Raw genomic sequence first — 14,803 nt, 5'->3', positions numbered from 1 at the left:
TGACTTTTTATATGAAATTAAACAAAACGTGTTGCTTTCGGTTACAAAACCTTAGAATCCTAGAGACTACTTTTATAGGAGCCATTAGACACAAATATTAATGGCACTTTGACAGTCATCTGGAACTCCAAAACCACTGGATCCTTCTATTTTTCTTGAATTCCTAATTGTATTTTGACTACTGCCACACTGTTCTTTAAAGAACCACTGCAGCACTTTTTCCATGTTAAATGCATTATTGCAGTCCATTGTGCCTGAGGTTTTGGAATTTTTCAGTTAACTCCTCCCCGAGCTTCCTTCACTGAGAGTATGGACCATACCACCCTGTGCTTATCTCAGAACGCAAACATTTTTGCTATCATGCATGCAATTGACTTGCATGTATTTTATCATTTAAAAATGCTGTGTGCATTCGTCCTAATGGTTGCTTAAATGTCAAATTCTTTTAAGGGTGTGACATTAACAGACCTTCAAGAGGCAGAGAAAACAATTGGTAGATCCCGCCCCATCCAAACTAGGGAACAAGAAAGCGAAGAAAAAGAAAAGCAAGACAAAGAAAAGCAAGAGGACAAAAAAGAATCTGAAACCAAGAATGATGACTATAGGCCAAGATATTCCAGAAGTATAGAAGATGTAAGTTTTATGTATATGGTATATTTTTATTTGACTGTGTGTCTGATGTATATGTTATTTAATATTGTAGTGAGAGATTAGATGTTTCCATTTATTGCTATTTTTCCTATTTCTATCTGTGTGTATGATGCCATTAAGGACAGTCATATTTCTCCAGTGGTATATCCAATAAGTGTGTAGTATGTCAAAAGAAAAACTGATATGTTGCCTTTGTATGTCTTAAGAATTAGTCCTGTCTTTATACAGTATTTATAATGTTTGTCTTGGGATTTCTGTTCAGTATTAGTTTTGAAGTGTGATACTCTTGGACCATCATCCGTATAAATAAAAGTAAAAAAACATCCTGCAATAGTTTTCTGCTTATCTGATATATGAATATACCTACCTACCTATATAGATAGCTGTAATATGTCTATCTATTTATAGTTGTAGATGTATGTCTGCATTAACATTTTCTCCATAGTTTTATATTTACCAGTGCAAAATATTTTGTGGCTCATCAGTAAGTTGAAAGGCTTAGCTAATGTTGACCGCTTAGAGTATGTAGCTGCATGTTCCTTTGTTTTGATGTGCATCTCTAAGGTCGGAATACTACCTTTTTAATTAATCATGTAAAACGGATGATGCTGAACAGCTGTATCATGTTCTGTCATAGATGTCTATGGTACCAGGTAAAAAAGTGCCAATCCAAATGAATGTGGGAGTAATAAAATTTTTGGCTTGTTTAATTTTGTGCCCGATTTTAATACCAATGTTTTCCTAGACTTTGCGAAGTAGACCGCTTTCATCAAGCACCACTTCATCTACACCATCACTGTCCTCCTCTGGTAGTTCTCTTTACACGTCGAGTCAACTGAATCGACCCAATAGCCTTACTGGTGTATCTTCTTCCTATTTAAACTACTCAAGGATTTCATCAAGGGATTCTGAGAAAGGTACCATTATATAAATGTTTATCTGTCATAATTTTTTTACCACTACAGGTATTTAGTATTGGCATGTTTTAACCATTTGAGTCAGTGACATTATCATTACTCACCCTCATACCATGTTGCCATGTGACTAGTAACATTCTGATCATAGTCTGTCAAAGAACATTTATGGTATTTAGGGTATTTTGGTTTCACACTTGGCTTATATAAGGATAAATAGATGTCCATTAGTAGACGCAGAGCCCATCACAGATAAAACCGTAGTCAAGTGTATACTGTTGTAAGTGATTTACTTCTTTCCCATCTTCTCTTTCCCATCTCTATCATTTGATTTTTCCCTCTCTTTTTCAGATTTGTAGGCTCATTGTCAACACTTAAAAAAATATATATGTTTTTGCCTTAAATTCCCTTATTCCTTATGGCATGTTTGAGAACAGTTCAAATCCTTTATATGTGTTAATGTAGATGATCTGGTGTGTCTTGTTTAGGTATGCATTTAGTAAACTTACAGGTGGAAGATCCATGCCGACTTCTAAATCGCTACAGACGAATTAGTGTTTTGCATTAGTGGACTTTTATCACAAGATTTAAATATTCCATTTACTTGGAGCTGTTTATATTACAGATGGTGAAAAGAAAGAAGATGAAAGAGACTCTGAGGATAAATCTCAATCTAAATCAATTAGAGAAAGGCGACGACCTAGGGAAAAGAGAAGATCAACAGGGGTTTCCTTTTGGACTCAGGATGTGAGTAACTAACTATCTTGAATTTGTATGTTAACGGTTGAATGTCACAAGCAAGGGTCGGCAAAATGTCTATTTACAGACACCGGTGTCGGCAACCACATTTTGTGGTGTCCACCACCCTGCTGACTCTCTCCATAGGCGGACTGGTCTGCTTGCTGCTGGAAGAGCAGTTGGGGAGATCATGGCTCCGTCTCTAACCAGCCCAAAATAAAGGGCGCGTGAGGTCTGTTCCTACAAACCTTTGTTTCACTGCCTCTTCGTGATGCGTGCCGGCGATTGATGCCGAGCAACTTTATATGATGTAAAATCCTGGTGCTCAATGTTGAAGTGTGCACTGAAGCAGAGGTCTGTAGGAAAAGGACCTTGCGCTCCCACCACAGAAAATAAGACAGAGGGAGAGAGGTAAGAGGCAAGGCTTAGGAGTCAGAAAGAGAAAAGGGGTAGATATAGGAAGCAATATGAGACACATAAGGTAGAGGTAGGGAGAAAGAAGAGGGGAGAGATCCCCTGTTCTCACAGAAGTTTGGGCATTCATTTTCCTGCAGTATCACAGCCGACACCTTGGGAAACAGTGGCAGTGTAAAAGGTGCTACACTGGTATCTCTGACCTTATCCATGCTGCAGACCACACAAGCCCTGCTCCCTGAGCAATGTGTTTTGCCAGGGTGATCAGTGAGGAGATGCAAAGTTTCTCCCTTTTCAAAAAGGATAAAAATCATTGAAAAATAAAAACGGTAATACAAATAGTCATGGGGCCTCCTGCGATCTCACTGTGACATCTTTAGAGGTATGTACTAATTACGCAAATGATTCTAGGGTTCTAGAAGACTCCAAGAAAACATCTCGTAGTGTTCCGAGTGCAAAGCAAAAAATAATAGAATGAAAGTGATAAAAATTAGCGGAAAAAGTAATAATAAAAAGGCCCTTAAATTTTTGCACTCCAGGTACAAGGATGACATGATAAAAAAATACATTACCCACCAAAAATGTGAAACATGTATGTGGGATATGTTGATGAAAGCGTTTGGTATTTGTTAGCAGTGATTCTTATCCTATGAAACAAAATACAATGCTGTAGTATGCAATTTTTTTAGTGCTTTTAGATTTTGCGTAATGTTTATGAATATGGTTTCCAAAGAAAGTCCTGAGAGAAAAATACACATAAGTACCTGGCGTAATTATTTTTTAACAGAGTGATGAAAATGAGCAAGACCATCAATCTGACGCAGAGGAGGAAACTTACGGAAAAGATAGTCAAGTAAGTCCTCCGCAAATATGGTGTCGGTCAATATTCTTTCCCTAGCACCCTATTCACATTCAATTGAATCATCTTAAGTATCATTTTATCTTGGTCTTAGAAGCTTTAGCGACTTGTAGACTTCAAATAACTACCTGAACAGAGTGAGCACAGAGTGAGCTGTATAGATATTTCTTGGTTATTGCGCATCTTTGCTGTAAAGTTCTTCGGCTCTTAATGGTTTTAGTTTCTCTGGTAAATGGTGTAATAATACCCTCGGGTGGAATGATCTGGTGAAAAATGTTGCCCAAAGTATCTTTGTTGCGCAATGAATCATTACAGCTGTTTATGTTCAATACCAGTCTGAACCATATATTTTAAAGTGACAAACCATTAAAGCAAGTAATTGACATTTAAAAAAGGCAGATATCTAGCATGGTCTATGTGGAAATGGATAAGATAGAATAGTACTTGTTTTAATAGAAAATCCACCACAGAACTAACATTGCAGTGAAGCCAGATATCAATGCTGCAGTCCCAGACACTTTCTTTTTTTGTTAACTTGAAAAAAGTGTAAAGTTTAGTGCATAGACCTTTAATATATCTGTACTATGTGTTTGAACAAAACTGAGCAAACATTTATTTTAAGGAACTCTGATCTAAAATGTATATTCTCTGATCCAACAAGACCCACACTATGTTCAAATGCATACCGTCATCAAAAATCTGTTAAACTTTACTCCGTTTTGCTTCAAGAAATGTCCTGCATAGCACAATATCTGGCATTGATTCAAGAATGCACATGTGTAGGGGAAGCCACTAACCAGCCAAGGGGAACATCACAACATTTCATTCTCATTTGATATAATATAAACTTCACAAAACCTTTGAGTGCTATACAGATAAAACAAGAGCTTGGTATGGCTGTGTGGCAATTACTTTCCATGAAATTATTACACTCGGCTAATACGGACAGACACACAAGGATGCTTTGGACCAGAAAAAAATTCCTCCTCAGAATTCGTAGCCCACGTTTAAATTAATTTCCACAGCATGCTTTTGTTGTTAATCATGTTTTCAGGGACTAAATCATCCGACCAGCGTTTCTAACATCAGGGCTATTGGTGAGGTTGGCACCAGTCATGGGACACTTGTGTTTTGCCAGTGTGCATGCAAAAGTAGGGAAAATATATGCCTTGTTTAAAACCTGGGCAAACACCATGATCTTAATTTTGTTTGTGCCTTATTGTATTGATTACTGTGGGTGCATATCCTCTAAAATGATTTGCATGCAACTATGCATGCGTGTGTGTAGTTGTAGCAGATCTGCAAATACATGAAGCTAAGACTGTTCAGGTTTGTGGAAATGTTTAGCTCTATGTTTTCTTCTGTTTTAGAATTGCTATTAAAGTGTTTTCTTTGTTCTGTCCATTCAGGTTGATACCCTTTCAAGGTAAGCCCCATGTTACTTTGTTGTTTTAGTTTTACATATCTGAACACAAAAGTCATCCTTAGCAGGTCTACAAATTAGGTAAATAAACCTCTGATGAACACCACCTAAGACATATTACACTGTGCCATGGTTTATTCAACAAACACTAAAGCCAAAATTAAGCTGCTAATCAAGTCCCCTTGATTAATTGTTCATCAGCAAGTGTGCCCACCTCTAGAAAAGCCGAAGTTTTAGCAGTTTTCTGGTCTGGAGCGTTCAGGTTTGTGTTAGCACAATGCCAAGGAGGAAAGAAACATCAGCAATGTGAAAACAAGTATACCCCCTCTCTGAAGTCTATGGTTTTATATATCAGGAAATAATCATCTTACAGTTAATCATAATTAACTGTCAGACGAATGGCCTCACATATCACTCCAGAATACTAGGAGTTCATGGTCGACTCAATGGACTGCAAGGTTCCCAGTTGGTATGAGGTGTTTGTACCGAAATTTGGGTTTTGCCAAACTTGGCGCTGGGCATTATGGCCATGCATCTCCCCTTTGATCTTGTCTGTCTTTCTCACTGTAGAATAATGGACTTTAATATATTTTTTTTAAAGATCATGACTGTACCACCAAAGTAAGCAGTTACTACAATTGCGATTTAATTTTCAGGTACACCACTGGACATGCAAGTTCTATCAGTGACCGTTATGATCACATCATTGGCCAATCTGGACCTTCCAGTTACTCAGAAACCAGAAGACTTTATCATAGCAGATTAGATAAAGATTCAACAGATTTTAAAAAGGTGACATGTTTAATGAATTTTTTTTTATAATTCACCTAATTGCCTATATATGTATGTGTGTTTATATGTGTATATATTACCTGATGCTTTAATTCAGGCCAGCAATAGCATTATATTGTGATGTGTTTTATATAGATAGGAATACATACATATATATACACAAAATCAGGGCATGACAAACCCCAGGAGCCAGGTCGCCACTAGAAATCATTTGGAGCTCAGGGCTTTGCAGGACAAGGGGGTAGCACTGGCCTGGGCGCCATCGGGAATTCACAGGGGTGCAGTGAAGAGGTAGAAGACAGGCAGCAGTGCGGCAGGTCTCCATGAAGGGGAGAATGGTTTGTGTGTGTATATGCAATAGTGCTAGAGTCAGAATGTATACCTTAATGTATACACTGTATATGTTTAGTGTCGGTGTGTGTGTATGTATATATAGTGCTACTCAGTGTGTCTACTGCATTGTAGTGCCAGATTGTGCCTTTGTGTGTAGTGTTAGACTAAGTGTGTATATTTTAAATATGTATAGTGTTTGTATGTTGTTGCATAGCGTGTATTAGCATATGATGTGTGTGCTACTGTATGGCATTAGCATGAGTGTATGTTAGAGTGTGTGTTAGTGGTTGTGAGCATATGTTAGCATGTGCCTGTGTCATGGGGTTAGCATGAGCGTATGTCTTACTATTCGGTGTTAAGATGTGTTAGGCTCACCCCTGGCACAGACACTCATAATTACAGACATCCAAACAATGTCATCCTATGGTGGTGGCGTGAGTGTGTGTCAAGGGTGAGCCTAAGGTTAGTAGCATCTGAGAGGTGGAGCAGGAGATTGCCTACAGATGCATGGTATCGAGCTCCATCACGTGGTACCATACAATCATGAAGGATACACAAAACATAAAACAGAAGTGACAGGCACAATACGCTCCATTTAAGGTACATTCATGTTGCGTCATTTATGTTTAACAATGTATTAGGTATTTATCAATGTAATTAGTATAAATGGTACTTATGGTGGAGAATCATCTTAGACTGAGGGGAAGCTAGATCGAAACTTTCAAAATATGAAAATAAGACGTTTATTTTTTCTCAGATGTATGAACAGATTATAGTGGAAAATGAAAAACTGAAGGCCCAGTTGCATGACACCAACTTGGAACTAACGGAGCTCAAGTTACAGCTTGAAAAAGCAACTCAGGTTTGATATATAACCGATAGTTTGAATAGCATGTGTTAACCTAGTGATGCTGGAGTCTTTAAGTCAAGAGTATTTTCCTAACCCTTTCCAAGAGGTTTTTTTCCCATAGTATTCCAGAGTCCTTGATAAACATTACTCTATTGTATTTGATTTTTTGTATGGTTTTATAAAGCTGTGTCACCAAAATCCAGAAGGGTTATGACTCCTAACATTTCACTGCTTGTGGTAACATTGTGAGATATCTCAATTATTTCTGTGAACGGATCCCTCGCTGTGTAAAAAAAAAAAAAAAAAAAAAGATTGTCCAACTCCTGTTTATATGTAATTTAATGTATTAGAATGTGTTTTTCTACTAATTATTGGTCATGTGACAGAATATATATTTTTCTTCAATAGAGACAAGAGCGATTTGCTGACAGATCTCTCTTAGAAATTGAGAAAAGGGTAAGTTATAATTGACTATTTATATCAACTCTACTCTTATTGTACGTTTCTTATTTTAAGTTTCTATAAGGTAGCTTTTTGCCGTGAGCTTTTTTAACGACTGATAACTTCAAACGTTTTGCTCTTGGTCCTGTATTGCTTATAAGTATAAGGTAGCTATGGTGATAGGAAGATGTACAGTTTAGTCTAAGGCAGGGCTTGACAAACCCCAGGCCGCTCTGGCGACTGCAAACCACTTCCTGGCGTACAGGGTTTTGCAGGACAAGGAGCGTAAAGCATGTTACATGACCTTGCTGGGCGCCTCGTGGCCCCTGCTTCATCGCACCCCGCAGGGAAGCATATGGTACAGGATTCACAATGGCAGAAGATAGGCAATGTGGCATTGATTGTCTCCATGAGGTGAGGGGGGAGTAGTGTATGTGAATGTATATTCATGTGTATGTAAATCTGCATAAGTGTGTATGTCAGCATATAGTGTTAGTATGTGTGTACATGAGTGTAGAATGTTAGCGTGTGTGTGTTACTGTATGGTGTAAGAATAATAGTTAAATATACATCTTTATGGTGTAAAAAGGTTGCTTGTGTCTTGTTGCCCCAATAAACATCTGTTGGAGAATTTCCGAGTACGTCTATACCTTGGGGTTCCAAATTATATACATATCTTTATCGAGCGGCTCGAGAGAAATCAGACACAGACAGGTGTGTAGGTATAATAAGATCTCTATATAATTTGGAACCCCAAGGTATAGAAGTACTCGGAACTTCTCCGACAGCAAATTGGTGCCGAAACCCAGGACCTGGCGACATCCGCAGCATCCGGGCCTCGAGGAGGGATGACCACGCAGTGACGGGGAAATAAAATCTGCTGCAGCACAGTAAGAAGCTTTATTCTTACGCCACTTTGTTTTGCCCTCACTGGGAGTTCACCTTCAGTCCGGGTGAGTGTTAGGTTAAAAAAGTCTGGGTCCTGCGAACTATTAGACGAATACCTAAACCTTGCAATGGGAAATGTGATGAGTAGCCCGAGAGGGAAATCTCATTGAAAAAAGCGCTATGAGGATAGTGCGTGAAAGAGAGGGGAAGGGAGTCGTAAAAGATGTTAAAAAAAAAATAAATAAAAGTTAAAACAAGCCAGTATGACTTCAAAAACTACCAGCCGTGATCCTTTGATTTGGGAAAAGTTCAATCAAAACAACAAGAGTTGGCTGAGAGACCATGGTCTGAAATCAGACAAATGCGTGTTCTGAGAAGTGGATGCAAGGAAGTTACGAGACGCGGCCGAGTCTTGTGTGAATGTGGTACCTGACCAACTATGGTCAACTGAAAAACCCTTTTAGTTAGGTATAAATAAAGATGTCTATACGCAATAAATGCTACTAGAGATCTTATACATACACTGCTGTCTGTGTCTGGTTTATCGAGTGGTTTGAGAGAAAGATAAATGAACCCCAAGGTATAGAAGTACTCGGAAATTCTCCAACACATCCTTTAACTGCGGGCCAGGGGGTAATATATGGGGGGGAGACATTATTGAGGAAGAAAAAAAAAAGTTGGCTCCTGATTTTTTGGGCTAGCTCCTCGATCCAAACCACATCTGTCGAACCCTAAGGATTTTGAAAATGAAATGGGAATTGGCACCAGTAATAGACAAATTAGAGTTCATCACCTAACAATACTGTGCTGTTTCCATTTTTATAAACCAATATTAACATGCCTTTATAAAGCATAATTGTGTTATGATAAACAGGGATGCATTTTGGAACGTATCTGTACACAAAAATATGTAGTAGTCATCTGAATTTAAATGATTTGCACTGTATTTTTTGTTTTGCTAAAATTAAGTTTTCTTCAATTTAGGAAAGACGAGCCCTGGAGAGACGGATATCTGAAATGGAAGAAGAACTTAAAGTAAGCATAACAATGTATTCTATTTTTTTAACTTGAAAGTAAAACAAAGTTTGGGAGGTTGCTTTTTATTGTTTTTTTGGGTGTCCTGTTTTTATTTGTAAGACAAACTGTGCTGGGAAACAGAATAGCCAGTTATGTAGAAGTCTTCTTTGTATAAAAAATAAATAAAAATATATATATATATATATATATATATAGACAAACCATTAAAAAAAGTTTGGTGTTTTTTTTCTCCTTTTTGTAAAGAGTGACAAACTGTTTTTCCCTATTCTCATGTTGCTGATCCCTGCTGTGATCAAACAGAGGCGGTCATCGGAAGTCCCAGCAAGGTCTGGGCCAACCATCTGGGAATTTGTTCATTTTTTGGTGTCTGCATTGACCCCGTGGGCAGAGATTTCCCGATCCCCTGTTTGGGCATTCATCATTTTTGAATTGCAACTAGTGCTCACACAGAGCACAAATACACTTGTCCTCTCAGCACAGAACTGTTGGACTGCCTGATCTCCCATGTCCCAGCTGGTACATAATACATAGGGTGTACTGTTACATTCCAAGGGTTGTTTGGTCCTACTTCCCTTAGGACCTAATATATTTTATGAGCTGAAAATATTTTGTCTATACATGAAAAAGTCAAGAAAACACTAGGACAAATATTTGATGGTTTGTGAATGGAGGTTTTTCCCCCTTCATATGCAAAACTACATGTGCTAGAGATTTTATTTTAAAAAAATCATATTAAAGTTTACTTAGTTTTGAATCCATATGCTCCCCAAAACACTATACACTGTAACGTGAAGAGTAGAAACGTTTCTCATGTTTCACCTTCATCATCAACTTCAATCAGGCCCAGACCGGCCATCTGGCAAGCAAATGAGGGCCACTTACCTTTGCTGTAAGAGTGTAGAGTAGCGTGCTTCCATATATATATATATATATATATATATATATATATATATATATATATATATATATATATATATATATATATATATATATATATATATATATATATATATATATATATATATATATATATATATATATATATATATATATATATATATACGTTATTTAACGGCCACTGCCATGGCTGCTTTACTTCTCATTTACATTTTTTTTCTTTTCACTGAGACTGGCTCTTTTTAAAGTGTAGTCTTTAATTGAACTTGGTTGCATAAATTTAATATTTATGCAGACTCTTCCAGTATTTTAAGGGCAATAATGTGTTTAACTAGGGTGACTGTTTCAGTAGTTGGTATTCTGTAGGTTATTTGGTTATTAAAATAAGGTCATTGTTGCAATGGCTCTACTCTTCTATGAATAAAACATTTTCAATTAGCTCTTCTCAGGTGCTTTAGCAATTCACTATGAATGGGAAACCATGTGAGGTGCCCTGTGAGCATTTATTCCATAATCCTGCCTCCTAATTATTTCAGTCTGGTTTTCACCTATACGTACCATAAATTCTTATAAGTATACATGGTACAATATGCATGCCACGTTTGGAACTACATTTGGAAACTTTAGGACATGTTATTTTGTACTTGTGTATAATATGCACCCTTCTAAGTATCCTACAGGGCAAAATGTGAAAATTGCGAGCCTTTACAGTGTATGTAAAACAATATTAGTTAAAAATACTAAACATTAAGCATTCTAATATTTGTAATAAAATTGAATACAAGTACAATTATTTTGAACATTCTTACCAAAGTGCCACTTTACATGGGCTCTTACATTTTCCAAATGACATATATCTAACTTTTATATTAGTTTGGAGTGAAAGTATTTTTTTTTGTCTGTTAAGCTTTTAAGATGATGACTGTTTTATTCCTCTTTCGTGTCCCGATCCTTGCAGAATCTACATCAAGTAAAGCAGATACAAACTTTGAGACAGTTAAATGAACGACTGGTGGCTGAGAATAGGGCTTTGACCAGAGTTGTGGGCAAGCTCTCAGAGTCCTGTAGACAACTACAGTCTGTGGACTTATAATTTCCTCTCCGTTTCTCATCCTATCCTAGCCAGGCAGGTGCTCCGTTTCTAGCAAGTGCCTTGGTATGAAATTTGCTATTACTGCATAATATGACCTGGGGATTTGCTTGTTAAAGTGTGGCTTTGCATGCAGTGCTTAACATTTTGTCCCCAGTGCACATGCCCATGCTAGATTTGTGCTGCAGCAAAAATATCTTATAGAATTTGGTTTTATACAATTTGCGGTGCTGTGTAATTGAGCCTAAAATGCTTTATAGGTAGTAATAGCTTCCTTTAGGTTCTTATCCAACATTGGGCTTTTACTGGTTAATAGTTTTATGTGCATCTTCTTACAGGTCTCAGGGCAGGCAGGGTTCATACTATGTACCTGTAATTCCAGGACTAAAAATCAGGTCCCAGTGGTTTTGGAGGTGTTGGTTTAGGTTAAGGTGATCCTAGCAGCAAAAGTGTTCTAGCAAAATAATGTTAAAAATTACCTTTGGTAGAAGCTGGACATCTCCTTTGTAGTCTGTTATAAACCACACGCTGATGGCCAGTGGAAGAAAAGCTCTCTCATTAAAACCAACGACAACACTTTCTAAATGGTGTTGGTATTTTGCAGGTGTAATGGAAGAGAATATCTAGCTTGCACATTCTGGTACGCTGTTCTCGGCACCCATCATTGTGTAAGCTGTCGGGATGTAAAAATGTATGTATGGTGTAGGCCAGTCACTTAGATAATGAATCCTATGGTAGTCTGCATAGCGAAACAGGTCTGTTGACTATGACAACATCTGCATGTGTCTTCCTAAGGGTACTAAGCTTGTTAAATAGAGGAAGCCGTGCAAGTCGCCCATAGTCTTTGTAGTAGCGTGGATATTAAATTCACTTATAAAACTGCCTTCGCTAAGTTGCATGTTAGAATGAAGTCTAATCTGTATCTGTGTGGAACAAAAGTGCTTTTTATACTGGTACAATAGCAAGTGTCCATGGAAAGAACATATTACGGTTCTGGTGATAGGTCATCAAATGCGCTGGGTATAGGCCATTTATACTACTTTTATAATACTGTTCATGTATCATTGAGTGAATGTTAAATTTTGAGGTTGTTTTGGTATGTTCATTTTTTCCGTGGTCAGAAACCACTATAAAGCCTAGATCTTTGTGTGTTACAAGCATAGTAAGAGCCTTGATGTAAAGCTTTGCATGTTGTGGATTTTTACTTTAAATCAGTCTGAAATAACTAAAGGACACAATTTGCTTGACATAAGTGCAAACATAAAATCGACAAATCATATGTACAAGTAAAGTCTATGCTGAATGTATATAAGGGAATAATATCCCATGGTTGCCTTTTACGGACAGGATTTCGTATATATATCTTAACACACTTAGTTGCTTTGGTTTATAGAATACATTACGGTATACATATACAGTATAAATACATTGGCTTTGAAACCTGTATGCCATGAAGACTGATTCGCTGGCTCTGCAAAGTGCCGCTGTCATTGTTGAGGCTTTAATATTTGTAAAGTTTGCACCTAATGGGTCACTGAGCTAATTATTTCAGAGACAATTGTGTTTTATGCACACAAAAAAGGGGTTAAGCCAGGTTTGATCTCCAAGAATAGTAATAAACTCTGTATACCTTCAGTAATGTCATTCTACCAACTAATAAGCGTGTACAGGTGAGTTGTTAATGCAGGCCGGGATGTTATTGCGAAACCTTGCTATGTCTCTAATGTTCCTCTCTTATTCGCTCAGATGCTACCTGACCTGAAAGCAGACAACCAGAGGCTAAAAGATGAAAACGGGGCCTTAATCAGAGTTATCAGCAAACTTTCCAAATAATCCAAGGTCTACGGCAGCAGCGACTTGACATTGCACATCTGTAACTCCGGGGGAACACCACGTGGCGCTCACTGGACTTTGAGGGAATGTACCTTGGCAACGCTAACAATCCTGCCAAACTCCCTCTTACCTGTAACTTCCCCCCTCGTTTTTGTACAAAGAAAAGAAAAACATTGTTTTGTATTAAAGCGCAGCTGCTGAGAAGTGAAACGACTATGAATTCTTGTTTACAGTTACAACGTGCAAGGAAAATGTTCAAGGCAGACGCCTCCAATATTTAACCAGTAAGCCTTAGCTGTACATAAACCTTTTGCAATCAAAATGCTTTCTGCTACCACGGAAGAGAGTTACAACACCGTATTTTTTTTGTTTTTGTGCCACAGACTTCCATTTCTTCCCTCCCACGTTCTTTTTACTTTTTATGTATTTTTTGTTGTTGATATTTTAACTCTAAAATGCGTGCCAGTGTTTTTCTTAATGCGCTGCAGATGCCGCTTGTTGCTTGCTGTAACACCAGCTCCCCTAGGCTATCCGTGGCTGCTCTGGTAATTAACTATAGGCGGCTGTCTTCATTGTGCAATATGCATTTATTTCCTATACAAGAAGCTAGCACCATGTTTTCCTTCCCGTTATCACGTTTTAAGATCCTTTGCAGAATGCTATATTCTTCACCCTCTTTTTTTTTTAGCAGGTACTGACTGTTTGTGTGTGTGTATATATTTGTGTGCGTGTGTATATTACTATATATATAGATATCCCAGATGATATCTAAGTATAAGTATATATGCTGGACCTGTATTATTTCCAGACCACTGTGTGGCATGCTCAAAATGTCCCTCTCTGCAACGTCTGTTACTCCTATATAGTGATCTTAATAAAGCTCAGTAATTTTATGGTATATTGTCTTTTTTATGGAGGCGTAACTTTAGAGCTATTATTGTAAGGTATTCCAATTTGTTTTCATTTTAAGTCACAGATTATTAAATGTATGTAACTGTTTTCACTACATTTCATGTTTCTTTTGAGTGCTGTCCATATGATTTGTGCTAGCCAGGTTGGTGTCACTAAGCTTACCCCCTAACGCACTCTTTAACAGCATATGCACTGTTGCCATGTCAGAAGGCATGTAATGTAATACACCACCATATCCGTTTTCTACATTTCAGTGGCATTTTTTTGCTGAAATTAACAACTATTCTAAATATGTATGTGTATACGGCTAAGTGAGCATTGTTTTTGTTAGACGGCTTTTTTTTTTATATATATATTTTCACTGATCCATGAAAGACGATGGCTTATTACTGGCACATAAACTATCTAATCCATTGAAAACCGCTCAACAGATTAAAAATGTAAATTGTAAAGCTTGCTCCAGCTTATTGTATTGTTGATTATATTGTATACTATATTAAATGTGAATTTGTACCCCTTTCATTTACAGAAAAAGGTCATTGTGATCAACTGCCTATTTTTAATTTGTGGGTTTTCCTTTTTGGCAATCCAAACTTGCTGTTGTCTTTTTGGTTTCTAAGTTTTCTGGAGATACATGGTCTTGCTCGTACTGCCAAGCTCAGGATTCTTGATATATATATATATTTTTAAGGTACAGCGGCATTTGTGGGAGTTACTGTGTTTATTTTGA

General features: G+C 37.4%; 1 protein-coding gene across 5 annotated transcripts in view; it reads left to right on the top strand.

Moving 5' to 3' along the window:
• LOC149302743 (protein phosphatase 1 regulatory subunit 12A-like) overlaps positions 1-13,161 on the top strand; it is a 47,974-nt gene extending 34,813 nt beyond the window's left edge. For 3 of the 5 annotated variants that reach the window (XM_089481944.1, XM_089481942.1, XM_089481941.1), the window contains 10 exons: positions 451-633; positions 1,397-1,568; positions 2,191-2,312; positions 3,505-3,570; positions 4,986-5,002; positions 5,656-5,791; positions 6,882-6,986; positions 7,383-7,430; positions 9,288-9,338; positions 13,075-13,161. In XM_089481944.1, coding sequence (XP_089338070.1) covers positions 451-633; positions 1,397-1,568; positions 2,191-2,312; positions 3,505-3,570; positions 4,986-5,002; positions 5,656-5,791; positions 6,882-6,986; positions 7,383-7,430; positions 9,288-9,338; positions 13,075-13,161 — 987 coding nt within the window. Of the gene's footprint in view, positions 1-450; positions 634-1,396; positions 1,569-2,190; positions 2,313-3,504; positions 3,571-3,712; positions 3,718-4,985; positions 5,003-5,625; positions 5,792-6,881; positions 6,987-7,382; positions 7,431-9,287; positions 9,339-13,074 lie in introns of all 5 variants that reach the window. The other 2 variants (XM_089481940.1, XM_089481943.1) reach the window with 2 other exon arrangements.
• Positions 13,162-14,803: the final 1,642 nt, after the last annotated feature.

The sequence above is a fragment of the Sceloporus occidentalis genome, unplaced genomic scaffold (assembly GCF_023333645.1).
Source record: "Sceloporus occidentalis isolate IW3139 unplaced genomic scaffold, rSceOcc1.0.p SCAF_17, whole genome shotgun sequence".
NCBI lineage: Eukaryota > Metazoa > Chordata > Lepidosauria > Squamata > Phrynosomatidae > Sceloporus > Sceloporus occidentalis.
The sequence above is the reverse complement of the archived record's forward strand: the minus strand, read 5'-3'. Positions and strand labels throughout refer to the sequence as shown.